A 26,901-nucleotide genomic window follows, 5' to 3' on the forward strand; every position below is an offset into this window, starting at 1 on the left:
GGGCAAATATTTTGACTTTTGGGTCACATTCAGTTAACGAAATTGTCCAGGGGGCCAGAATATACGTAGTATGTTTAATACACACACACTATTTTATGCTTATAATTTTCCTTGAATTATTTGTCTAATTTTATCTGTAAAAGTGCTATACTGTTATATACAGTGTTTGTTCTCATGTCCCTTTATTCAGGAGCACTTTAAACATCAGACCACATCAAATTATGTTATTTAATTTGACAGTTTTATTATTTCATTTTTTTTCCTAAATAAGACATCTGACTTGCAGGTCATGTTGCCAGTTTGTATGTTTAAATACTGAGTTTAAATACTTAGAAAGCAACTAGCGGGCCGGATTCAAACACTTGGTGGGCCGCATGTGGCCCCCGAGCCGTAGTTTGCCCACCCCTGTGTTATTAGGTCCATGCCTGACCAGAACCAAAAAAAAAGATACCGCTACGTATTGGAACCTACACGGACAAAACACTGTAAGAATGACTTGTTATCATGAATGTACTAGTTACTACACACAGACAGGATGTACTATATAAAACCATAATAAAACCATATAAAACATAATAAAACCATAATAAAACCTTCTTGGAGGCCATCTTTGTAGGCAGACTAGGTGCTTTTGTATCTTCAGAATGCACACAAAAGAGAAAGACGTGTGTGTTCATGTCTCACATAAGGGTTGTGGATGATGATGGGCAAAATTCCAAAAAAAGAGTTTTCCGTTAAGTGGTTGATTTTTTTGTTAACCTTATATTCAAAACAAGATAAGAAAACCTGTGTAGCGACATGTTACAGGTATGCTTACCTTCTCAGACCGCTGCAGCCCACACGCTCTTCTTGGGCTTGTATGATACTAAGATCATCCTTTTCATCAATCCCTCAGTCTGAACAGGAAAAACCTACGTTGGGAATCTCTGTGTGGAGTTTGCATGTTGTCTAATTAAAATGTTTAATCAGATTAATCACATTTTTCAAATTAATTAATCTTGGTTAATGCGCATGTCACACTATGTCTGAAATTTGGCCATTTTTATTAGAATGTCCACTTTTTTTTTGCAGCTGTGTTTATTTAGACTACACATACACGCGTAATAAAGACGTTGTGGTGTTCGGAGTGTCTGTGAAGGCATCTCGCGGTCTGTCCAGTGACAATGAGGAAATGCCATTACAATGTCAAATTGACGAGAGATGTGTTTGTTTGGTGTTGAAGATACCATGGTGCCCTGAAGTGAGATGTTAGAATTAATTATGTTATGAGTTTATTCTTGTGAAATTGCACCTTTTTTTTCTCATTACAATACAAGTTTTTCTTTTAATATTTTGGTTTTATTTTCGGAAAATTAAAGCAGCTTTTTGCATTCCTGCTGTTGTTTAATTTTTCTTGTAAATTTTCTTCTCGGAATGATGAACTACATATAACTACATTTATAGGTCAGAAAAGTGGGAAAATCATAATAGGTCCCCTTTAAGGTTAGTAGTGAAGCCTGCATTTTACTGTATATTGTAGTACAGTACTTAGGATTACAAATAATATTACAAAAAAAGCATGTGAACTTTGTTTTTTTTTTGTCATCCGCTGACATCCAGTTTAAAATATAAGCTGACACACATTTAAAACCACGCTTTATAGCCGAGCTGTCTGGCTCCAACCAACATGGATGCCGCCTGACAGGGCTCACCATGACTGTTTGTAAACACGATCCCGGTAGCATCGTCTAACCGCATTATCTTCCATAGCAAGACACGATAACAGCCGACCTCAGCGAGTTGCTTCAAAGCCGCTGAGCTCTTTGACACACACACACACACACACACACACACACAAGCACACACGCTGCTGCAAAACTATTTAATCAGGAACCTTTCTACTGTGGCAGACATTCAACCCGTGATACCCGATGACAGCATGTGTGTGTGTCAGGAGGTTAGCTGTGTTTGTTTAGGCTACCTGTCGTTCCTGCACAGACTAATTGATGTGTTTTTAAGGCCTCATTGATCTCTGATCTTAAATAGTGCAGTAATGGAGAACAGTACCTTGTTTCTAACTTGAAAAAAAAATGGCAACTCCAGGATCGGTCTTTACTTTGGCCTCAGGCGCCGTCTACCCGCTCTTTTATATTTACAGCTCAGCTTTGCTTCAGATATATCATCCTTCTTCTACAGGATTTCATTGCAGCGAGAATGGACTCCAATGATTATAGAGCAGTCTTTATTGCATGAGTGACATCATGACTGTAGATCATGGCATCGCAAGGTTAGACTGGGTGCAGCAACTCGCGCTGGAGCTCTAGCGTGGCGTCCAAAAATTCTTCTTGAAAGGTTTGGATGGGATGCAGAGGAAAATGGATGCAGACGCAGATCCAGCAAAAAGAAGTCATGTAACTATGTGTCATGTACAGTATGTGTCATGTACAGTATGTGTCTGTACAGTATGTGTCTGTACAGTATGTACAGTATGTACATGACAGGACAGGGTAGTCTTATTCATTCAATAAAGACGCTTTACATAAATCATAAGTCCTCAATTGCAGAACAGGATCACCTTAACATGTAACATTGTGCATCGTTTTGGGTTTAAAGGTAGGGGCCATCTACAACATAAGAGGTTTTTATTGGCCCGCAGCATATTGTCAAAATATTTTAAAAATGGAAAAAATCAACAGGAAGTCAAAAAATATTAAGAAAAAAACACACGTTTGAAATATTACAGAAAAAAAGACATTATTTCCGTATTACTAGAAACAAAAACAACACATACAGTTGTCATTTTTGATCAATTAGGTTGCGGAAAAAGAGAATAAAGTAATGAAATTCTGAGAAAAAATATACAGAGAAAAAATTAATACTAATAATACGCTTTGTCACTGATAAAACTGATAAAGCCGACTTGCTGTTTTTTTTTTGTTTAAATATAAAAACACCTTTGCATGTCTACATGGAAAGTGTATCTTTTGATTTTTCAGAATGCGGCTCTCGGACACCCCTGCTTCAGGGAATACCAAAGTGTGCGTCACATACTAAAACATACTCTGTATTGTATATAACTCTGGGAAAAACTGTTGATTTTGTTAAAACTTGGGTTGTTTATATTGTTTATTTTTCTATATTTTTTCTATATTGTGTATTTTGTACTGACAAATTTCCCCACTGAGGGACGAATAAAGGCATATCTTAATCTTAATCTTAATACTGTATGTCCATAGTGATCCTATTTACACAGTCAGCCATTGTGAAAGACAGAGCACGGAAAAGAAAAAGTCAATCAAGCCTTGTTGCTTCCTAACTCAAATCCCACAGAGGGTGAAAGGTGTCAATACTCTGCTGCCTTCTCGCTGACATATTGAGCAGTGGTTCAGCGCTCTGTGATGTATGGTGACCCGTATGTGTAAGGGGGACACGCTCTGTAGTGCACCGGGGTGCATGCGGCCCCAGGCACCACATGCCAGGAGTGTAAGATGGATTGTGGAGATTTGCTCCATGTCCAAAGGATTTAGCCTAATTTAGCCCAGATGCTAAGTGCCGCTCGTCATGCTGGCTGCTTAGATGCCTGCGGTTCCTACACAGTTAGGATTTAACTTTTTGACCGCTAATTTGTCGCCCACAAGGGGGATGAATGATGTAACATAAGCACTTTTGAGACAACTTTACCATTGTTCTTAAAGCAAACTTTCTAACTTGAAATCACTGCAGACCAGCTGTGCTTGAGTCTCAAAGGAAGCGTCTCAAATGGATTACAGATGAAATGATTTTGGCTTGTTTATCATTTAAATGATGAGTATTAAGCACATCAATCAGACCACAATTTGTATTGATGTCCTTAAAGTGACAATCCCATTCCAACTTGTATACACTATGCTGTACATTTAGGCTGGACAGAGGTCTACTGGTTAGCATGTTGGGTTCAAATCTCCATTTGGGCATCCCTTGGTGGAGTTAGCATGACTATGCATGTTGGGTTAACTTTAAATTGTCTATAGGTGTGAGTGTGAATGGTTGTTTGTCTGCGATTGGCTGGCAAACCGGTTCAGAACGTGCCTCTGGGCCAAAGTCGGGATAGCTGAGGTACTGTATAAAAGTGTTATCGTGCAATTGGTCATAGAGTGCCATGTTGCACACATGACAACTACGGCCTCAGGCTATTAAAGATGTTGGTTTTGCTGTCAGGCAGGAAACCACAAAAATACCATTCAGTCTCAAGGGAACAGAACAGAACAGAGCTTCACTATTGTGTACATACGTGAAAGTGTGTGTGTGTGTGTGTGTGTGTTGGCACTTACAACGATGATGTCACAAAACCTGCTTTTTCACACTGAGGTATAGTGTTGACTTTAAATATGCTTAATCTCATCCCTCAGGATATTTGAAGACGTTTAAAATGAGTGTCTGACAGTGTCCAACCTCAGTAGCGATGGTGTGCTGCGAGAGGCCTCGCTTATGCAACTCCACAAGAGAGAAAGCGTTTTTGCCTTTGCCATCAAGACATCAAACATTCTGGTTGAAGAATTCAATGGTCAATTCAATTAATGGTCTGGCAATGAAGACATAGCAGATAGTTCAGTACAGCTTGTACCCGGGCACGCCCATATAAGGATGTCCGGCTTGTTATGATGTCACAGTGAGCTGGTGTTAGAAAAAAAACTCTCTGAAACCGAGTGCTCAGAGCCATGCACAAATGCACAAACCACCCGTCATTATTTAACACGGTAATACATCATTCTAATATTTACCGCTCAGAAAAGTGGAAAAAAAACATAAAATAGGTCCATTTTAAGAATGATGTGCACTACATCCTGTTTATTTATTAAATAAGGGTGTCATAAAATAGAGCTATTACACCAACACTGTTCCAGGTTTACAAGTGGTTTGGTATTCTGCGCCCGGGTAAGTGCATGTTTCAATGCCTGCAGCATCACAAACTCTCTAACACATAAATAGCCTACGTGGAAATGTTGTTTTCATAAACCTTTGCGCTGTCAACGGTGCCACGCTTTCAAAGCCTGCTTGTACACACAAATTGAAATTGTTGTGTGAACACGTAACACACCGTGAGCGTTTGTGCACAACACTAGCAATATCAAAATGTGTCTGTGGTAAAACCAGTTCAGCGTAGTTTGTGTGTCCAACTGACAAGAGGAGATTGTAAACAGAACTTGAAAAGTAGCGTACGGCGTATTCAGGAATATGTATAACGTGTTGACTGCCAACACTTTTCTGTGTGCGTGTGCTGCCTGTATAATGACAGCCCTTGCTCTCAAAAAGCCAGGCCGCCCCGGCTTCTCCTCGAAACCTCAGTGGCACTGCCAAGCCACCACCGCAAGGAATGCGGCCTGCAGCTGCGCCAGAACGCGCCACTCAAGGATCCAATGTTCACATTTCATCATAAAAATGTGAACAGCAGTTGAGGCGTGTAAGTAGTGTGTGGCAGCTATGGACACAGTATAGATCATGCTACACATACTGTTGAACCTACGCTTGTTTAAGAGAGCGAAGTAACATAAGAATAGCTCCCTCTAGGGGTTACTCAGAGAATAAGTAAATATGCAATATTACACAATATAAGCATCAATTTCTCATCAAACGATAAGAAAGTGATGCTAAATACTTGATGTATTGAAAGTGCATAAATTATGTGGCCAACTTACATCGGTAAACAATCTATAATAAATACAGTCAGTGGTGCAGTATGTCCATGTCATGTGAGATACTTCAACAGGCAGGATGTCCTTCTCAGGACTTTCTCCTGCCCGCATCACACTCTCCTCCGGAACATCTGCACCTGAACATCTGTTGAACTCCGCTCTTTATTGCTTGTAGTTGCCTGGGAAGAAGACAAAATGGAAATTCAGAGAAATTACCTTGTGTATGTTTTTGTGTATGTATGTATGTTCATTCTGTTTAAAACGGAAATATTCCCACACAGTGGCAGTGAAATTCATATTAAAATCGCTTTTGTTTAGTCATTCATGTTAGCGGATACTGGCTCACAGAGGTAACTGCATCAATGACTTACATTTACCCGAAGAACTGCATGCTAATCCACTTCATTTTACTAATAGAGAGTAACAAGGAAAATATAAACACACCTCCTATTTCATCCAGGCTAACTAAGGTTAAGAAACATTTGCGTTTTAGAGCTCCACCACCAGGGCATCACGGCTCGAAAGGTGACTTTGTGCGGGGCGGACCTGCTGTTGCTCAATTAATACATGCTTTCACTTTTGAATCCCTAAATACCAAAAAAGTCATTGCTAGTCACTTTTAACAAAATGTGTCATCACAAGGTGTTGGAATGTGGCCAAATCCAGTGACAAAATTGGCCTGGAAAAAATTTTTGAAATCACCGTGTACTTTAAATCGCTAATGCTAATCGCTAGCACATATATGGGATTTCCAATGTAGGTTAGCATTGACCTCAAGCATTCGTTTTGGTGCAATTTGTTTCTATTGAATGTCAGAAAAAATGATTTGTATCTTCTGTAAGTGTTAATTGACGTGCTTTGACTCTAAAATGGAGTCTTTGTCGAGATCTGTTATCTGTCTGAAACCCGGGACCTACTTGCTATTCCCCACTATTTGACAAGCACTGCTTGGGGTGTAACGGGTGAGTGTTATGATTTGGTTATCAGTGTGCTTTTAAGTACTTTTCTCACCTTTGTTGGGCACAAACTTGAGCGAGTGACTGAATATTCAAAATCGTGACACGCCTTCCTCCGGGCCGTCGTTAACGAACTCATGACCCAGCCCTTGGCCACACTTACCACACAGAACCTACAAGGAAATAATGCAATAAATCCCTACTTCCTGTAATTATTTGATATCATAAGCGCCACATGAGGAATATCAGTTACAGAATGAAGATGTGGATTAGCAGGGTTTTCTTGACTTCCCTGACCTTGAAGGCTGTGAGCGTCTCCATCAGTTTGGTCACACTGTCCTCTCTGATGGTCTCGGTGAAAGCGGGCCATGGAGACGAGTGGGCGAACTTGGACCGACTGGAGAACAGTGGATGGTCACAGTTGGAGCACACGTACATACCTGTAGAAAACAAAGCATTAAAAAACATTCCCATTGTTTATCCACTACAACAAGCATAATATCGATATCAATATTTTCTACTCATAAAAGGAAGCAACACAACAACAAAACAACCTAATGACAATCATGACAGGCCTAAAAAAAAAAAAAAAAACCACACACGACAGGTTACATCACCTCTCAGATCACCGTGTCAATGCCGCAGGGCTCACCTGGCTTGAAATGGTCCTTGTAGATTTCACCGTTAAAAAAATGACAAAAAGACATGTTTTGGGTGATTAACCTGACCCGAAAAATTATAAAAGCGACTGACTATCATTGAGTGTATACAGTACACATTACAGCGCACTGCCTTCCGTTTTGCCTCTTAATCTCGTGAGATTTAACGGGAACTCCTCCCACTGCAATTAACTCAATGCTCGCTAGATGGCAGCGTTTGACAATTTGTACTTTTGACTCAATTGGCAATGATGACAAAATGTTTTTGTAACTTTAGTCTATTGAGTTTTTGGGGTTTTCTTACTGTCTGTACTGTAGTATAATAAGAGAAACAAATCTCAGTATCATTAATAGACCGTGTCTGTGATGAATGAAATGAAAAAAATAGCAAATATCAAAGAAATATAATGTAATATATATTTTTTTTACTAGAATTGTACTATGTTCTAAAGTTCTGTATAGCAAATGTAATATTCAAATAATAAATAAAATACTATGTTTTATGGAACCAGTATAGTATAGTATTGTACACATACTGTAATACTATGTCAAACTGAAGGACACACAGTACATCAACGGGGAAGATGTCAATACAAAGTTACACAAAAAATGTGTGTTTTTTTTTAATCATGGTTGGCTCAGCCTCCTCAGTGACATCTGACCTCACAACCTTTCTTCACGATGGACGCAAACGTCAACACATGGACACGATGCAAAACCGTGTGGAAATTGGAGGAACTCTCATGTCACTGGTTTTGTGCGCTGACACTTTTGTCCACAGTGTAATATATGTGCGGTCTCTTCATGAAAACATTGGATGGGGTTGAGCATCCTGATTAAACACGCAGTCGCCATTCATCAACATACATGGTGACAACATCTTAATAAAGTGTAGTTCACTTCATCCTGTTCCTCAAAGAAGATGCTGAGTCCTCACTCATATTTGCAGTAGTGCTTCAATGCCTCTGGCAGCTCCAACCAGTCAATGGCCATTCTATGCACGATGTGCTTCTGGATGGACTTCCTGCACAGTGTCTGCAAGGATGAGACTGACATGGGGATTTTAGAAATATAAGAAATTGAGGGGAAATGCTTCCATGCTTCAATGAGTGACACTCACATCCATACTCCACCTGCACGATCCTGACACACTTAGTGGCGGCAAAAACGTCCACTACAGCATAAATAGGCTCAATGGTGGGGATGCCTCTTGCAGAAGGTCCCATGTCCTCCCCGTTGATGACAATATGCATGTCAGCTAGATGTGGGCCTTTAGGTACATACAGAACTCCTATGCGGCTACGTCTGGCTGTTGGTGGGAGCGCATTGGTTTTGTACAAGTCGTCCAGAATGTGGCTATAGCGTCCGGGTCGGCTGCGGCCAACCAGCTTGTCTCTGGGGATCCGGATATTCTCAATGTACAAATGAGAGTCCGTGAAAAAGGTCTTTGGTTTGGTATTTGTGTCACCTTCATTTTCAGCATCTCCTTGCCCCAGTCTGTGACCCCCAGGCTCCTGCCCACCTTCTCCCACATCGACCTCCTCCACGACTTTATTGTGGTTGCGAGTGATTGCAAAAACCCAGCTGTCACCCAAGTCTGTCAATTCCGGAATAGAGTACTCAGGAACCACCTCCAAGGTACTGGGGTCCTTGGCGGTCAGGCCGATCCGGAGGTGTCCACACCAGCCTAGCTCCTTGTCCTCAATCTCTATGAGGAATATCTCCCCTGGCTTCAGGGGGTGTTTGCTGAAGCACACTCCATTGGCAAAGCTCTCCACCCGCGTGGCCTGGGTGGCCGAGTGGTCCAGTTCCACGTTGGTTCCGTGGATAGGGTGGAACTCCATGAAGTGGTCGGGAAAAGGCTCCATTGCTTGTTACGCCTTCACTCTCCAGCACTTTTATCGAAAGGTTCCAAGTAGACAACGTCTTATGGTCATCGTGGAAACCAACCGCTCCACCAACACAGCTCTGCCTATCTTTCAGTCACTTAGGGAAGCTTCTGGTCGGGCTATTTTTAAACAGATGTCAACAGATGGCAAGGTATGTGTGTGTGTTAGTGTGATGGGGGTGGCCAACATGCACATAGCTGCAGTCGCCCACTCTCATGTGACGCGCTAAGACCGTTAAAAATCCCTCGGTACTTCATACAAACTGGTGAAGTGCGGTAGTACTAATGGCATAATTGTCATATTGCCATATGCCAGTGAGATACGTAATCGTGGTGTTTTAAAGCTGTAGATACCCTGCTAATGTCATGCATGGTAATGGTTTAATTTCATTTGAACATGCATCAGATTACAATTGAGTGCATCCCATAATCAGTTCCCAGTTCATGTCCAAAAGGAGTAGGAAGAAGCAAAGCTTATTAAATCCTACCCCCCCCCCCTTTCTGGTACTTTTACAATCAGTAACTGTTACATTTGTTCACTTCCTGCTTTCCTAAAAGTTTTTTTAAGTAAAAAATTTTTTTTAATTTTTTGTCACGTACCGAAGTACGAGGTGATATGACCATCCAATGACATAATGGGTACCATAGTAAGTGTCAATATAGTGATATATATAGCACATCATGACTGGTTCAAGACTCTTCATCCTTATATTTACCAAACATCAACTGCTTGTATTGTTTCTTGAATTGGCTCATCGTTGTGCATTGTTTGAGGTCCTTACTCAATCCATCCCATAGTTTGATTCCACATACTGAAATGCTATGGCTTTTTAACGTAGCCCTAGCATAGAAGTGTTTCAAATTTAGTTCTTCCCTGAGATCATAAGTAAATATTGGATGACATTTTTAGGTAATTGGTTATTTTTAGCCTTATGCATTATTTTAGCTGTTTGAAGATGAACTATATCAGCAAGTTGAAGTATTTGTGATTTTAGAAATAAGGAGTTAGTATGTTCTCTGCAGGCGGCATTATGAATTATCCTTACTGCCCTTTTTTACAGTACATTTAGCGAGTGAAGATCGCTCTTATAGTTATTAGCCCATATTTCCACACAATAAGAAAGATATGGTAGAACCAGAGAGCAATAATGTGACTTAGATTAGATTCTTAAGTCATGCCACAATTAATGAGGTGTGGAGATTTCTATTTTAAAATAGCTTATATGAGAAGACGACTACTTGAACTTTCATTGGGAAACATTCTGATTTCAAATGAGGTAAGGCGACAGCTCTTCTTTAGGTAGAATCAAATCACCCAACAAGTACAGTATAATCCTTACTGACCACAATGAGTTTTAATATTGTTTCCAATTGCAACTTAATGTAAGATGTCGAGTTCAACACGGTTGTCTTAGCCAGAGCTGTACTATTTCAAGTTGTTCTCTTCTTTGGCTTCAGAACTTGTTTGATCAGATGGAGCTCTCGTGATAGACTGCACGTAGTGTATTCTTCTCTCTCATCTATGACTCACAAAAAGGAATCTTTCTACGCCTATCTTTTATGACACAGATAAAGAAGAGTGGATTCATCTACATTTAAAAAGCATTTTTAAATCATCAACGTCTACAATAACTAACAACTATTTATTATATTTATTCAAGAGTCAATACTATACATTAGAGTAGTCTGTGTACAGTTTGTAGAGCAGTGTAGAGTTTTCAAGCCACGGGTTATGACACAACCGTCATTGTCTAAAATAGTTGGCATTGTGAGGACAATTCACAATTAACATTTTGCAACCAAAATGTTAATATTTTGTGCGAACACCATTGTTATCGAGCACCGCCTTCGTCCTCTTCGGCTGTAAAATGCCCTGCTGTGTAATAAATTTTATAATCTTGGCAACCTGCTGACAAACGCAACTTGGCAGGCGCCATGAGCCGCCTCGGTGCAGTCACCGAGTCCAATCAGACGGTTTGCTGGGTTTATTCACTAAGCCGAAAGGAGACACTGGCGGCAACCCCATCGCAACCCTGTAATTCATCAGTGCAAATTCAGCCATTTTTGTTTCAAACTATTCTAACCAAACCAAATGTACATTTATAATACAGCTCATTTATTTTCATTTCTTATCATCTTTTTTTCTCCATTTTTTTTCATCATGACAGGTGATGACTGCACATCACTGCAACCGGAGCCTGAACGCCACTCCACCCCATTCCTCACACTGTCATATCTGGGGCTTCCTGTGGTTTTTTTTCTATGTAGGCCAAGATGAAGGGAGAACAAGAGGAAAGAAGATGCACTGAACACACTAATGAAGACAATTTCTGGTACACTATCCCATAGGTGTGTGTGCGTTTGTTTGTGTGCATCTGTTGGGGCTGCCCTACTCTAAATCTGGATTATCTTGCAGGGCGGCCATGCTTTTCATAATCAGTTGGTGAGCTGTGATTCTCGGCAGTGCATGACACATCTGGATGCAGGCGGTTGGCTTAAGAGGAGGTGTGTGTGACTGCATGAGAGAGTGAGATGGTGTGTGAAAGAGAGTGAGCGTGTGCGCTCAGACTCCTCACTCCTCACTCCGCGCTCCGTCCCTGCACACACAAACGGAAGATGGACTCTGAAGACCATCCCTTTCGTCCCGTTCCCATGCGCAAGGTGAGTCAACTTCGTCATTGTTTCTGTGGTTTGCAGGTCATCTTTTGGGACACCAAACAAGGGCAACATAATCCTGAACTGACTGAATGTTAATATATTAATGTTTTAAGCTGCAAAATATAAGAATGGATGGAAGCCATGTGCAATAGTTTTCACAGCTCTATATGTCAACAGCAAATGCATCAACTTATTATGTGCATTTATTAAAATGGTAGATTCATTCAACATGCATATAAAGTGTTACAAAAATTCAAAAAAGTGATATTTAAAACCAAACCATGTTCGTAATATCCCGATTTGCCTCCCTTAATTCAGATTACTATACAGTATGTACTTTTCATTAACTATCATTTCATTATTAGTATGCACGTTGTCATCAAATCCTCCAGTGACCTTTATGCCCTGCACAAAATCTGTACAAGAAAGAGACTTTCGGTCGTCGAGATGAGCTTGCTTGGAAACCTGTCCTGCCAAAAGTTGGCTTAGTCAATAAGCCCTGCAGTGTGATTTGTCAGATTTCACCGTTAAACCCTGAATTAATGTTAATCTGAGATTGTAACGGGTCATGTCTGATGAGACTGTGGGACACAAACATCTTAACTACTACATCTTGACTCAGAAATGTCATATTTGCTAAATTGGCAATATAAAATAGAGTTTATTTATCGGAGTTCGGAGTGTACGTGAATTCACCTGGAGAATAAGGATGTGTTGTTCCCAGAACGGATGGAGAGAACCTGCACCCATCTGGTACCCGGAATTATCAAATACAAAATGCATGCACGATTGAAGAGGCCATGTTAGTAGTGATGATGATTTAATTGGCCCTTGTTTAAATTACAGACTCAGCTTGGTATTATCCCATAAGTCAATGCTAACCAATGCTGACTTTCTCTAATAAACACCGAGTTGAGGAAATTGAAAAAGGCACTAAAATTATATCGGATTTAATGGAAGATGAGAACTTTCAAACAGATAGATTTGCTAATTAAATCCCTGTCATGGAATATGTAGAAACATTCTGACATCCTTCTGGTACCCCCCCATGTGAACATCTATGACGAAGGTCTAATGTGTGACTTGCGGGTTTTATCTCTCCGCCATGCATTTTGGGTGTGAGCAGATTAGTCACAATCCACCATCTGCTGTGGAATTGGTTGAAATCGTGCCACACAGACCTGTAATATTGTTACATAAATATGAAGAACGCTTGAACTCCAATAAAGAGCAATGCAAAAAACACTATAATCCATCCAGTCATTTTCTATGCCGCTTATCCTCAATAGGGTCTGGGGTATGTTGGAGCATATCCCAGCTGACTCCGGGCGAGAAGCGGGGTACACCCTGGACTGGTGGCCAGCCAATCACAGGGCACATATAGACAAACAACCATTCACACTCACTATGGACAATTTGGAATTTTGGAGGAAACGGAAGTTTTAGTACCCCAAAAATTCCAAGCTCCAATTGTCCTTGTTTTTGCAACATTTGAGAGCTTGTCTTTTTTTGCCTGCCCCCCCCCTCATCTTCTGATGTGGAGCAACAGCTTTGAGAGAGGCGCCGACTTGGCACAGATTCCCTCCCTAGACTCAACACACAAATTCACACTCCATCGCTCAACTCCATGACATTCACCATAGACTAATACCGACTTGGCAAGATGGAGCAGTTTATGTGAAAATGAATCACAAGCAATGCCTTGCTCATCCCGTGTCTGCTCTCATTTGTTTGGCCTCCGAGGCGTCTTAATTTCACCGACTGTGTTTCGTGCTTCTTCTCTTTCAGTGACTCGAAGGTGCCTTGGCTGTGTCATGTAGTCACAAAATGGCAGACAGTGGGAACATGGAACATGGCTGTGAGAAGGAATCACGAGGAGGTGACACCCACCACCCAGATGTTCTCACTAACTCCCTCGGAACAAAGCGCCACCTCCCTCGAGGGATTGTTATCCAGCTGACGGGAACCGAGGGAGAATGGAGCAGCCTGGATGAGAGCGAGCTCATCTTCTCGCTTGACCGTGATGAGGACTACCCCTCAGTGTCTCAGTCAAGTCAGACGCAGCTCTCCAGGGATTACGACAGAGGGTCCCAAGCGTTCCACGTCCCGCTTTCACCCTCGTCTCCCGGTTCTCTCGGGAATTGCGCCACTACTGGTCCCAGCTTCCTTTCTCCAGGTCCCTCCTCGCCTACTCATCGACCCTTAGCCAGTCTGGTGAAGTCGCTCTCCACAGAGCTGGAGCTGAGAGAAGGTTCCACCCTTAGACCGAAACCCCTTCTCAGCCTTGTGAAATCCATCTCGACTGAACTCTCACGATCTGAGCCTGAGGTGTCGCAGTCAAAATCGGACTCCCGCCTCAACCTCCACCTATTGAAGCAGCTCACGCAACCCAAGACTCGAAGCGCCGGGGACTCTCGGACAGCGCCCCCATCTCCTAGCACGCTCTCACCGAGTGGCGAGGGTCTGAAAGGCGGCTTCTTCAAAATGGAACTAGAAGACACCAAGAGGAAGCTCTCTGAAGCAGTCCATGAGCCCCTGAGCAGCATGTTCAACAAGATCATGAGAGAAGACAGCACGGGCAGTCCCAAACACCAGTCCAAGACTACCCAGGTCATCTCCAGAGGTTTGGGCCGGGAAAGTAGCACAGACACGGGTGTCTCAGAGTCTCCTGTGAGGAGCAGTGGCAGAACAGAGGGTGATGTTTTTGACTGGCCTTCGGTTAGATATCCTGGGAGAAACCTCCGCAGCCCGTGTCCAGTCCATCATTGCAAACATATCAGGGATGAAGAGCAAGGATTGTATTCAGATGGAGACATACTACAGGTTTTTCCCGTTGATACTTCCCAACAGGGACTGCCTCGGGTTGCGCCACCACCACTTAGGACCTATCCACTTCACCCACCCAATCCTCCACCATGCATGAGTTTATTCTGTGTGGCGACACTATTCTATGGCTATTTTACTCTACCTCTGAATCCATACTTCTCTGGTATGGCTTTGGGGTTAGCGTTGGGCTTTTTACTAGGACTCTTACTCATTCGATTGGGCTCTTCCAGGTCCAGACCAGCACCGACTCTTCTTGGGGAGGGGATTCTGAGAGATACCGTCACTGAGCCTGAGACCGCCAAGGTGAATTTCATTCATCATACATTGGGACTCGAGTGGGACTTTAAACACTTGACAGCGCCAGGGCCGTTGACAACTTTGGCTTGGCCCGGGACAAAATAGTGGGGCCCCACACGCACACACACCTAATTCTGGGCCCCCCTTATCCCTGGCCCCTGGACAGGGCTACAAATAAGCAATGTTATAAACAATGCATGAGATGAGTAACACACTCATCCGTGTTTATGGACCAAAATGAAGGTAATGGTAATGGTAATGGTAATGGTAATGGTAATGGTAATGGTAATGGTAATGGTAATGGTAATGGTAATGGTAACGGTAATGGTAATGGTAATGGTTTAATTTCATTTCAACATGCATCAGATTATAATTGAGTGCATCCCATAGTTCCTAGTTCCACATGTCCAAAAGGAGTAGGAAGAAGCAAAGCTTATTAAATCCTACCCCTCCATCTGGTACTTTTACAATCAGTAACTGTTACATTTGTTCACTTCCTGCTTTCCTAAAATAGTTTACATTTTTTTTGTCACATACCGAAGTACGAGGTGATATGACCATCCAATGACATAATGGTTACCATAGTAACTGTCAATATAGTGATATATATACATAGTATAGTTTGATTCCACATACTGAAATGCTATGGCTTTTTAACGTAGTCCTAGCATAGAAGTGTTTCAAATGTACTTCTTCCCTGAGATCATATTTCTCCTCTCTTGTAGAGAAGTATTGGATGACATTTTTAGGTAATTGGTTATTTTTAGCCTTATGCATTATTTTAGCTGTTTGAAGATGAACTACATCAGCAAGTTGAAGTATTTGTATGTAACCATGAAACGCTATAACCCGAATACCACCTGTATTTCCCCACCCTGACATACACACGTATGTCACAGGGTGAAGCGAAGTGGAATAATATACTTCAAACACACTAAAATGTGCCAAGTTTCCATTTTCTGAATCAAGTCAGTGACATTTAAAATGAAGAGTTATAAAAACAGTACCGCTTCTAATAAGTTTTCACCCACACAAATTAGCTCTGAAAGGGAGCAGTGTCATAAGAAAGGTCACATCTGCGATTCTGCTGACATTTTTCTTCAAAGAATAAAACGAAAGCGGCTTGCCAGATCATTGCAAGTAAACGTAGAAACCACTGGAGTCTTTGCGGTAATCGCAGTACTCCGTCTGTTCAGCGGCAGCACGTACTTTAGCGAGCACCCAGATACTGTCATCTCCAGAGGCCATTTGCAGCACATACGGGCTGGAGGCGGTTGTAATTTGTCAGCACATAAGGCAGGTGGGGGTTGGTGTGCTTTGCATGAAGGGAATCAAATGGTCGTAAAGGGTTTTGTCTACTAAGACAGGGAGGACTGATACCATAGTGCCATCCTTCACCCCTCCATAATTTCTTCTAGAAATCAGCTTTTATTTTTTGCACAATCCTGCTAATATAGCCGTGGTATTATTTATTGACATGGCCTAAATGTATCAAAAGTTTAACACTTGTTTACCTCATTTAACAGGGATGGATGAATGAGAGTCAGGATTATGACCCGGAAGCCGCCCATGCAGCGCAGACTCACTCTGTGTTTGCCACACTGGAGGGACCCTGCCTCCGACTTGACACCCCCCAGTCGAACATCAGTCGCAGGGCCACGTATGACGAGAAAGTCCACGAGTCCACTTTCATCAAGACACGCTCCTACCAGCTGGAAAAGAGCAAAGTATGATGGATGCTTAAGGGAAATTCACCACTAGCTTTATGCTTAAATGTACAATTAGGTTAAGTTTATCATTATTTTCAATAAGTTATTATTTCCAATAGGTGTTCTTGCTGCCATCTGTGTTGGCTCGGAAACGAGTATGGAACCCCAAATATCCCATCTGCATCCAGCTGGCCAGCAGCTCTCAGAAGGATGCTGGACCAACATTGGATGGGAGTCAGGAGGAAGAGGAGCAGCCAGGAGCTGAACCCAGATGTTCAAGTTCATCTGAACCCACCGGTGACCCGTGTACAACTCTTTACCTCTTTGGACGCACGGGAAGGGAGAAGGAGGAGTGGTTTCGCCATTTCCTGCTGGCATCCATGAACACAGAGCTCAAAAAAGACCACAACAAACCAAAGCCTGGCAGATGTGTGCCTCGATCGGGTAAGAGAAACATGGATAATGCGCTAGAAGGTCTCTAGATAAGGCATCTATACAAACAGCATATATGTGTGGATTATGGATTACATGCTCCAATTCTTTGCATGTCAAAACCAATCCTATTTGTGAGAACGTACACGTCTCACTGTGGCATCAAGCAAGAACACCAGAGAACAACTGGAGTGGTTTACGGAGTTAGTGCATCAGTTATTTTATTCGCTATATCATCTGTTTTTATGTCACTGCATAGCGTATGTCAGTCACCATTCTTACTCTATACTTGTCTGCATGTATTGTGCAATGTAGTATAATATAGTATAATAACTATAGTATAATATATTAATATAGTATTAAAGCCTAGTTTCTATTACACTGCTTAACACTGCCTGATGACGATTGGCTGATCATGTGAGAGAAATATGTCTCAAAATCACGTTATTTTTCATATTTCCCTCATTCATTACAATGTAATTTCATTCATTTATTTTCTATTGCTTATCGTCACGAGGGTCGCGGGGGTGCTGGAGTCTATCCCAGCTGTTTTCGGGCGAAAGGCGGGGTACACCCTGGACTGGTTGCCAGCCAATCACAGGGCACGGCAATGTAATTTGAATATGCATATTTGTTTTGATTCATATACATATATACATTCATTCATTTTCTACCATTTATCCTCACGAGAGTCACAGGCGTGCTGGAGCCTATCCCAGCTGTCTTCGGGCGAGAGGCGGGGTACACCCTGGACTGGTGGCCAGCCAATCACAGGGCACGGCAATGTAATTTGAATATTTGTTTTAATTCATATACATATTTACAATATATTTTACAATATATACATATTTGTATTGGAAGTGAAAAATATGAACAATAAAGCCTATTGTAAGACGGTCGTATTATTGATATAGATTATGATATATATTTCCATGGCCATTACAATGGCCATTGTCCATTGTTACTTTGCTGGGTACTTGCAATGTGCAGATGTACATTGGGATTGCAGGAGGTGAACAAATGCATTGCAACTGAAACGGATGAGGGGTGGGATTAAATCAGCTTCGCTTCTTCCAATTCCTTTGCGGAACTGGGAATCGTGTTATGTCATGTGCTCCAGTGTCATTTGTGTGCAAAACCATCTTCCTACTTGTGCACCATTCGGGGCTTAAACACCTCCACCTCACTGCACATGCCACATACGTTATTTTTGCTAACTACATAAAGTGTCCATTCCCCCCCAGGTGACCCAGTACTGTCGCAGAGCATCAGCGGCCTTGGTGACTTCCAAAGCAGCAGGGACTCCACCAGCAGAATGGGCAGCAATGAAGAAGATGCCCCCTCCACACCCCCGGTCTCCTCCGCCCCTGCAGCTCCTGTCACTCAGACCTCCAGCAGCACCACCAGGGGCCTTTCACTTCTCGACTACCCGGGCTATATGTCTCGTCTTCTGGCTACAGTAGACTTGCCTCTGCTCTCGAGTCCTGGTCTTGGCAGCACAGAAACAAGCCCCAAGCTCAAAGGAAACGTAAGTCATGCTGAAACTGTAGGAACATTCAGGCATGGCCACGCACACGCAGTACTGCGAGTTTTCTGTGCGACGCAGCAAATACTCCAAAAATAGGACAGAAAGGTTAAAGTACAATTGTACATACGTGTTTATTTCTTCATGCTTCACTAATCATGTTTTTTCATCAAGTGTTGAGATCTCGCATTTTGATCGGCAGTCCTCGAACTCACCATAATTGTGTGCTTTGTGCTGTGAAACACAAAAGTCATTTTTCTCGAAAATGTTTATCGAAGTGGGCGGAGCTAGGGTTTGGACATTGAGTAGTGTTTTGTGTAATGTTGCTAGTTGTTTTTCCAACAGTGTACCTGTGATTTGGCCGAATACTGTGGGAGGAATCCGACCGCCTGGGTGAACGCTCTGATTGGTCGCATCTTTTGGGACTTCTTGAGAGAGAAGCACTGGGCCGACGTGGTGTCCTGCAAGATCCAGAAGAAGCTCAGCAAAATCAGAGTAATTTCAGTAGTATTTTGTATTATTAGTATTTATTTAGTAGTATTAGTATTTATATCATAATAAAGATACAGAATTTTAAACGTTTATATGTTTATAAGTGCTATATTGTTTACAGCTGCCTTACTTTATGAATGAACTGGCCCTGACTGAGCTGGACATGGGCTGTTCGATGCCGCAAATCACATCTACCTCTCGGCCAGAGGTTAACCACAGGGGTGAGCAGACACACGGTTATAAAATAACGTGCACATACGCATCCTGTGTATTCACGCATGTACAGTTGTTGAGTAAGATTATGGCCGCCGGCTGTAAGATTATGGCTGAATGCAGCATATGACCAGATGAGGTATTGTTATCCTGCTGTAATCTTACAGCGTATCTCCTGGATTTTTGCGTGAATGTTTTTCAATGAGTCAGTTTGGCAAACAACACCGATGGGGAGACTTTTTGTTTCTGTTACTATTTCTGTTTAAATGAGAATTTTCAAATTCTCTTCAGTGTGTCCCTTTTTTTCTCCAGATATGTCACTCCCATTTTATAATTCCTTGTAATCATGAATATTCAAGACTCGATAATTACAAAGAAAGCAGTTTAGTCTGCCCACATGTGTGGAGATTTGTGCTGATGTTGACCTCTGTGCTTCCCCCTGCAGGTTTGTGGGTGGAACTACAGCTGGCCTACAACGGTACCTTGCAGATGACCCTGCAGACCAAATTTAACTTGTCCAAACTGGGCAAAGACGGCAGCCAGGACACGGACTGGTTGACTGAAACCCGAAGCACACGGTTAGTAACTCGACAAAAGTATTGGTACACATAAGAGCGAAATGACGGCCGGGCTCAACCCAAGTCCTGATTGATTAATGATATAATCACATTGCGATGAGGAAGTCATCAACATCCATTATTCTAAACCGGGTTCAACTACCTCATCGCTTAGCCTCCCACTGCACTGATTAGCCTAAGCACTGTCACAAAAGTTTACTGGTATGGATTAAAAGTTCAGCCAAAGTCTGACATCCTCCGCAGTCACAAGCCGTTCTAAGTCTCTCCCTGCAAACAAGACACTTTCACTTGTGTTTGTAAGCTCTTCTGTCAAACAAGTATCAACCTATCAGCCCGTAATTAGACTTCAATTTGAACATTGTTTACTACCTTTTAATACGTATGTCTTCTTCCTAGCTGCAGACCTTTCCTAAGTGTGCTGGCAGACAGTGATGAGGAGTCTTCCAGCGCCGCTTCATCTGACGAGGAAGAGCTGCTCCTCTCTGAGCCTCAGGGTCCTGCTGGGGAAAAGGTTCCTACATCGGGAACAGAAGGGTAAATGTTATTCTGAATTTAGCACCAGTATGCAATGAAGTATAAGTACATAGAAACAGTACAGCGTAATAATGCAGTACAGACTGACTGATCCCTGATCTTTAAAAAGCCTGACTTGTCCATTCCCATTTTGGCTGATAACACCTGACTGCATACACCTTTAAAATACGAGTTTCTGTAGTTCCTTCAGTTCCTTTTATACTTCACAATTCACAAAAAAACTTGCACAACAGGTTAAACCGAAAACCTGATTTGAACCTTTTACCAAAAATAAAGTACACAGCTGTCCATTCGATGCCATGAACGCAATCGTTTTCCATTTGGAGCATCCAAAAGTTGCATCCATCCTCACTAATAACGTTCCTTCTTCTCCTCCTACTCCTCTATAATCTCGTCTTACAGAGCAGGGGGTGGAAAGACTGGAAGGAAGATTTTGAGATTTGTGGACAAAATCGCCAAATCCAAATACTTTCAGAAGGCGGCAGAGAACGAGTTCATCAAGAAGAAGTTTGAGGAGATGTCAAACACTCCTTTGCTGCTCACAGTGGAAGTTCAAGAGCTGTCAGGCTCTCTGGTTGTCAACATCCCACCGCCCCCTACGGATAGAATATGGTAAGAGCAACATTCTGTGGGAATTCTTAGCAAGGTACCACAAATAAAAACTATGAAAAAAATGTAATTTTGACGCTCAATCTATGTATTTGCATCCTACGCAGGTACAGCTTCTGCACTCCACCCAAACTGGATCTCCATGTCCGACCCAAACTAGGTGAGAGGGAAGTGACTTTATGTCATGTGACTGAATGGATTGAAAGGAAACTACAGGATGAGTTTCAGGTAAAGGAATACGCCCCGTTTCCATCCGTCGGTACTACACTTACTTACTTCCTTTCTTTGGGTTTTAGAAAGTATTTGTCCTGCCAAACATGGATGACATCTACTTACCCATGATGCACTCGGGTGTGGACAGCCCCTGTGCATCTCCACAGAGCCCGACTGAGTCTGTGGAGCACCGCTATGTTTAAATAAGCACTGATGGGAAGCAGTAGTCGGATCAACTCCACATAACCGTAGTTAAGTGGTCTCTTTGAGGAAATGCACTTGTCCACGAGTTATGTAACCAGGATGAACTTTATATGGTAAGTCATATGTCATTTTTAAAATAATGATAATTTATTCTTAATGTATTATTATTATGTGTCAGTATACTCGTTTTTGCACGTTTACATGGATTTGCTGCTTTATATTGGCTGATGATCAATATTAAACAAAAAAAGTTAATAAATGACTTGTTTTCATTCATTCATTCATTTTCTACCGCTTATCCTCACGAGGGTCGGGGGCGCTGGAGCCTATCCCAGCTGTCTTTGGGCCAATCACAGGGCACATATAGACAAACATTCAACATGCAAATTCCACACACAGATGGTAAAGAATTGAACTCGGGTCTCCTAGCTGTGAGGCCTGCGCGCTAACCACTCGATCGCCGTGCAGCCCTGACGTCATCACTGTCCAACCAGGTGGTAGTTGCTCAGTCTTTAAGGACCCCTGGGACCCAAGGGTGTCGGTTGGGTCCTGCTGTTGGAAAAATGCTTATCTGCTTACGGACTTCTGTCTTGAGCTGTCTTTTATTTGAATAAATATGGGGATATACCATATTTTCTGGACTATAAGTGGCTCTGGAGTATAAGTCGCACAAGGCTAAAAATGCATAATTAGGTAGAAAAAAACATACATAAGTCGCAATGGAGTATAAGTTGCATTTTTTATTAATTTATTAATTTATATTACAAACTACTTGACCAAAACAGACATTACGTCCTCTTGGAAGGCAAGTTCTACCAATAAAAGAATAGAGAACAGGCTGAATAGGTGTAAGATATGCTAACACAATGCTTATTCAGCTACACAAACAATAAACATGAACAAAAAAGGTGTCCATTGTTTATGGAACATAAACAGTTTTTTCATTTATAAGTCGCTCTGGAGTATAAGTCGCAGGAACAGCCAACCTATGAAAAAAAGTACGACTTATAGTCCGGAATATATATAATACGGTGTATCGTATATCAATATTCAACCTAAATATATGGAGATATGCGTCCTAGTCCAGGTGAGATCCAGGCGCAATGGAGATCCAAACCTGAACCTGGTTTACCACAAACCACCATGCGGTCCCCATATCATATCTTCAAATGTCCAAAAAGCTTTCATAAATTCCAACCATACCCACACAACATAGCGAAAGCTGCGTGTGTGGAAAGAAGCGCGTGAGGCCCTGTGGGATTAGGAAGAAGTGAAAGTCCAATAAAACAAGTTATTCTAGTTTGACAAGAATTTTTGGCAACAGCAAATGTGAACACAATGGTCAATTACCACACGCGCTCATTAAACCAAAAATAGATTCAACTTGTGCCAGAAAGTCATTGCGAACATTCCGGCAGATGCGGATCGCTTTTTAAGTGGATTCTGTAGTCCAGCCAAGGTTAGGAAAGGGATAGGTGCGGTCAAACACAATTGTAACAAAACCAAGATCCTAATTGTAAAACCAAATCAAAGACGACAATGAATGAGAGGGTGAACTTTGATTTGACCGAAATAATATGTTTACAAGTTTTGATGAGACTTCACGTGACACACACACGTGTGTGTGTGCGTGTGTGTATGTGTGTACCTGCCTGCCAACCCAAAAAAGGTCCATTTATGAGGTTTAGCTTTTGCGTTTATATAATATATAATATAATGTATAATGCGTTCCTTGAAAAGTGACAGAAAAATAAGGGAAAGCATCATTTTCTTCAAAATGCATATGATAAAAACTGGTCATTATCATATATTATATATATATATTATAGTATATATTTGTCAAGGAAAATGTTTGATGCAGATTAGCATTTATTTTCACAGCATTAGTTTAATTTTTTTTTCTTATTGCCATTCTATAATGAAATAATCATAAAAATGTGCAAAACTGTGTCACAAAAGTTGAAGATCCCCAAAGTACATTTATTGATTTATTGCGTGTTGTTTCTGATGTTGATGTGTTATAGACACATCCTTATCTTTAAGATTATCCTAATCTTATGTGTCATAATAAGATAAATGGAGGTTCTTACGGGTAGTGTGTCTACATTACAATACACACGTATACAAAGTTTGGGGGGGAAGAGGAAAGGAGACTCTTCCCATCACAATCACGTTTTTTTGGTAAATCATTCACCCTTGTTTCCTCGTCTTTGTCTGTAAATGCAATCAATCCTTCGTTGGGTGACAGCAGCTCCCTCCCAACGCAAACAAAAGCATGCATTTCCTTACAACAAAGTGCCCCTTGTGCCTGGTAAATACAGATGAAAGCATCGTGTTCTTGTGTTTTTTTTACATTATTTTTGCAAATAAAAGATACGTTTTTTATCTCTATTCTGGTTAAAACACGCAGAAGTTTCACTTATTTCACACTTCAGGTAAGCGCAGGTACAGTAATTAGCAATAAAGGCATCACCTTTATATGGGCACATCTAAAGCTACCCATCCCTGGTGAAGCAAGCATGGAAAGCCCAGCGGAAACACGAGGGTCAAGGTAGTAAGTAGCGGGTTGGGAATTTAGCAAACTGACTGATCACAGAGGGGGGGGGGGATGAGGTCATTTAAATATTTGCTCTTCTGGAACTCAGTCTCCCATCGCTGCACGGGTTGATAACTTTCAGTTGACCTTTCTGAAATTGTTTAACCTCATTTGTCATCCACTGACAATCATTGAGTTGTATGTTTTCAGATAATGCCAAGTTTTTGGATTAAAAAAAATATATATTATGTTGGAGTTTAATGTATTTTAGGAGACTTATGTTGATTATGTGGGCTGCACGGCTGTCTTCATTTATTAGAGCATAGCAACGTGTCTCCAACATTTTAAATGTTTTTCCTAATATTATAGAAGCCATCTAGACAAGAAATAGCATTACCTAATATTATAAACATAATTAGTAGGGGTATCATAAGAGCTCATTCACAAGATCTAGTGACAAGATTTCTCATTCAGAAAAAAAAATGTCTCCAAGGCACTTGGCCAGGGAAATAATAATAATATATTAATTAATGAATCACATAATAAACGACAATTTCATAATTTTGCTGGCCTCAATATGTTTTCCCCGTCTCTCGCCTCCAAACAGTTCATTATGTGCATTGGTTTCATAGAACAACAGCATGAACAGAGTGAGCCTTTTTGTCAGTCTTACAGTCCTCGGTGGATGGAGGCGGGGCCACTAGCATACACACAGAGTGGACGTTTTCATTGTACTTTTCTTAAAAGTGATTTTCTGTTCTTGTAGACGCAATTTTGTTCGTAACTATGACAACGTCACGTTGCCAAGAGAAACACTAATTCCCATACATCGTACACTGCCTGCTTGCAACACTACAGTATTGCAATTTGATGTGCTTAACAGAGCCATCCGTTTTCTATGCCGCTTATCCCCATCAGCGGATATGCTGAAGCCTAACCTGCTTAATAGATGACGTTTTATTTCACACAACTTTCACTTTCATTCTGACGATCCCAGAGCAAAAAAAAAAATGCACCCTGCAGTAAACCAACAGGCACAACTGGCATCAATCTGGCGCCATTCCATTGTATTGATGCATGAGAACATATGCTGTAAAATTAGCACCGCTTCTTGTAAATAAAATATGAAAGCTGTCTTGGTTCTCATCCAACCCGATGAGATCACCGACGGATGCGAATACTTCACATGTTTTTCGTGCATTTATTGAACATCTTTGTAAACAATAAATGAAACAATTTTTATTATTATTTCTGCTGTATACTGCGGTATATTGTACTGTATATGATATGATGAATTGGGTATTTTTGTGATGAGTCGCACTTTTTCTAATTTTCTAATTCTGAATAATGGGCACAATTTTTTTTAAATGTAGTTTTCCTTTAACAGAGACAAACACCCGCGATTACCGGTTCAGTAAAAAAGTTTTGAACGACTCGGTCAATACCATCTCTACCATGTAACAAATCCATGAGTTCAACCTTCTCACAAACGACCAAACGACTCAAACCTCAAACCCACATGTACTGTATGCAGAATTGTTATGAGGCTATGTAATAAGCTGACATTTTATATTTGTGGGATCATGAATACTGAATACGCGAGTAAGAAGGCAGTCAAGAACTGCCTTAATCCTCTTGGGTATGGAGTTCACCATAGCTGCACAGGTTGTTGCTGTTATGGTTTGGTAGCGATAGCAAACGTGATTGTGTTCGCTGGCGAGAGTTGTTATGAGTCACTCAGTAAAATAAATCGGGTGCTTGATTAACTCGAATTACCCGTCCCAGAGTGCATGTGCAGAAACGGGTGTGAATCGGGTGCTGAATTGACTCGAGTCACCCATCACAGAGTGCAGTCATTTTGAATGTCTTGTTCAATACTGGCCCATCTCTACGTCTACTACTCATGCAGCCTCAGACCATGACTTGACCACCACTATATCACTTTACAAGCTGGACACTGACTACTCTAATATATATCCGACGTCCATGCCAATAGCATGAGGGACAGGACACAGCCACATTGTCAAGTCCTCTCATTCTGTGTGGAAGTGGTTTCTTATGTTTAAAAATGAGGGCTGCAAGGCGGTTGAGTGGTTAGCACGCAGACCTAACAGGTAGTAGATTGGAGTTCAATCCCACCCTCGGCCATCTCTGTGTGGAGTTTGCATGTTCTCCAGTTTCCTCCCACACTTAATCGCATTTAATCACGATTAATCACGTTCCAAAAACAGCATGTTTTTGGAATGTGATTAATTAATTAAGGTTAATTGGTGATTCCAAATTGTCCATAGGTATGATTGTGAGTGTGAATGGTTGTTTGTGCCCTGTGATTGGCTGGCCACCAGTCCAGGGTGTACCCCGCCTCTCACCTGAAGACAGCTGGGATAGGCTCCAGCACCCCCGCGACCCTCGTGAGGATAAGCGGTAGAAAATGAATGATTGAATGAATGTTTAAAAGAAATAAAGACGAACGGGTTAGCTCACTAGCTTGCTAGCTAGCATCTGTTTCAAGCGTAAAGGTGACTATAGGGTTGTTATTTTATGTCTACAGGGCTCTAATAATGTTTAAAACAATATTTAGGTTTTCTATGTTCTAACTAGGAAAAAAAAATAAATTTATCAACATTGAATTCTATGTTGGGCGGCACGGCGGTATAGTGGTTAGCGCGCAGACCTCACAGCTAGGAGACCAGGGTTCAATTCCCACCCTCGACCATCTCTGTGTGGAGTTTGCATGTTCTCCCCGTGCATGCGTGGGTTTTCTCCGGGTACTCCGGTTTCCTCCCACATTCCAAAAACATGCTAGGTTAATTAGCCACTCCAAATTGTCCATAGGTATGAATGTGAGTGTGAATGGTTGTTTGTCTATATGTGCCCTGTGATTGGCTGGCCACCAGTCCAGGGTGTACCCCGCCTCTCGC

General features: G+C 41.6%; 3 protein-coding genes across 3 annotated transcripts; 1 reads left to right on the forward strand and 2 right to left on the reverse strand.

Annotated features, from left to right (window-relative positions):
- Positions 1-3,154: 3,154 nt before the first annotated feature.
- msrb1b (methionine sulfoxide reductase B1b) lies at positions 3,155-7,437 on the reverse strand. The gene is made up of 4 exons (XM_058061502.2): positions 7,260-7,437; positions 6,905-7,047; positions 6,663-6,780; positions 3,155-5,830 (listed from the first exon to the last, which is right to left on the reverse strand). The coding sequence occupies exons 1-4, from the start codon at positions 7,312-7,314 to the stop codon at positions 5,814-5,816; spliced, it is 333 nt and encodes a 110-aa protein (XP_057917485.2). The 5' UTR covers positions 7,315-7,437; the 3' UTR covers positions 3,155-5,813.
- A 552-nt stretch (positions 7,438-7,989) lies between these two features.
- neurl2 (neuralized E3 ubiquitin protein ligase 2) lies at positions 7,990-9,241 on the reverse strand. The gene is made up of 2 exons (XM_058061500.2): positions 8,387-9,241; positions 7,990-8,315 (listed from the first exon to the last, which is right to left on the reverse strand). Exons 1-2 carry the CDS (start codon positions 9,132-9,134, stop codon positions 8,200-8,202), a joined length of 864 nt encoding a protein of 287 aa, XP_057917483.2. The 5' UTR covers positions 9,135-9,241; the 3' UTR covers positions 7,990-8,199.
- A 2,424-nt stretch (positions 9,242-11,665) lies between these two features.
- On the forward strand, positions 11,666-21,667 carry tex2l (testis expressed 2, like). Its single transcript, XM_078789034.1, has 12 exons — positions 11,666-11,815; positions 13,601-14,941; positions 16,462-16,662; positions 16,764-17,088; positions 18,321-18,604; positions 18,947-19,096; positions 19,215-19,314; positions 19,752-19,884; positions 20,281-20,418; positions 20,821-21,030; positions 21,135-21,255; positions 21,324-21,667. Exons 2-12 carry the CDS (start codon positions 13,640-13,642, stop codon positions 21,441-21,443), a joined length of 3,084 nt encoding a protein of 1,027 aa, XP_078645160.1. The 5' UTR covers positions 11,666-11,815; positions 13,601-13,639; the 3' UTR covers positions 21,444-21,667.
- Positions 21,668-26,901: the final 5,234 nt, after the last annotated feature.

Source organism: Doryrhamphus excisus, linkage group LG2 (genome assembly GCF_037039965.1).
Source record: "Doryrhamphus excisus strain RoL-2023G ecotype Guam linkage group LG2, RoL_Dexc_Guam_v1.1, whole genome shotgun sequence".
NCBI classification, from domain to species: Eukaryota; Metazoa; Chordata; class Actinopteri; order Syngnathiformes; family Syngnathidae; genus Doryrhamphus; species Doryrhamphus excisus.

Bases quoted from the DNA above. Each gene is read 5' to 3' on its own strand.
- tex2l (XM_078789034.1), top strand. From the start codon at position 13,640: ATGGCAGACAGTGGGAACATGGAACATGGCTGTGAGAAGGAATCACGA. The intron at 14,942-16,461 runs GTGAATTTCATT...CTCATTTAACAG, and splicing joins CTGAGCCTGAGACCGCCAAG to GGATGGATGAATGAGAGTCA. The intron at 16,663-16,763 runs GTATGATGGATG...TATTTCCAATAG, and splicing joins ACCAGCTGGAAAAGAGCAAA to GTGTTCTTGCTGCCATCTGT.
- neurl2 (XM_058061500.2), bottom strand. From the start codon at position 9,134: ATGGAGCCTTTTCCCGACCACTTCATGGAGTTCCACCCTATCCACGGA. The intron at 8,316-8,386 runs GTGAGTGTCACT...TCCCCATGTCAG, and splicing joins CGTGCAGGTGGAGTATGGAT to TCTCATCCTTGCAGACACTG.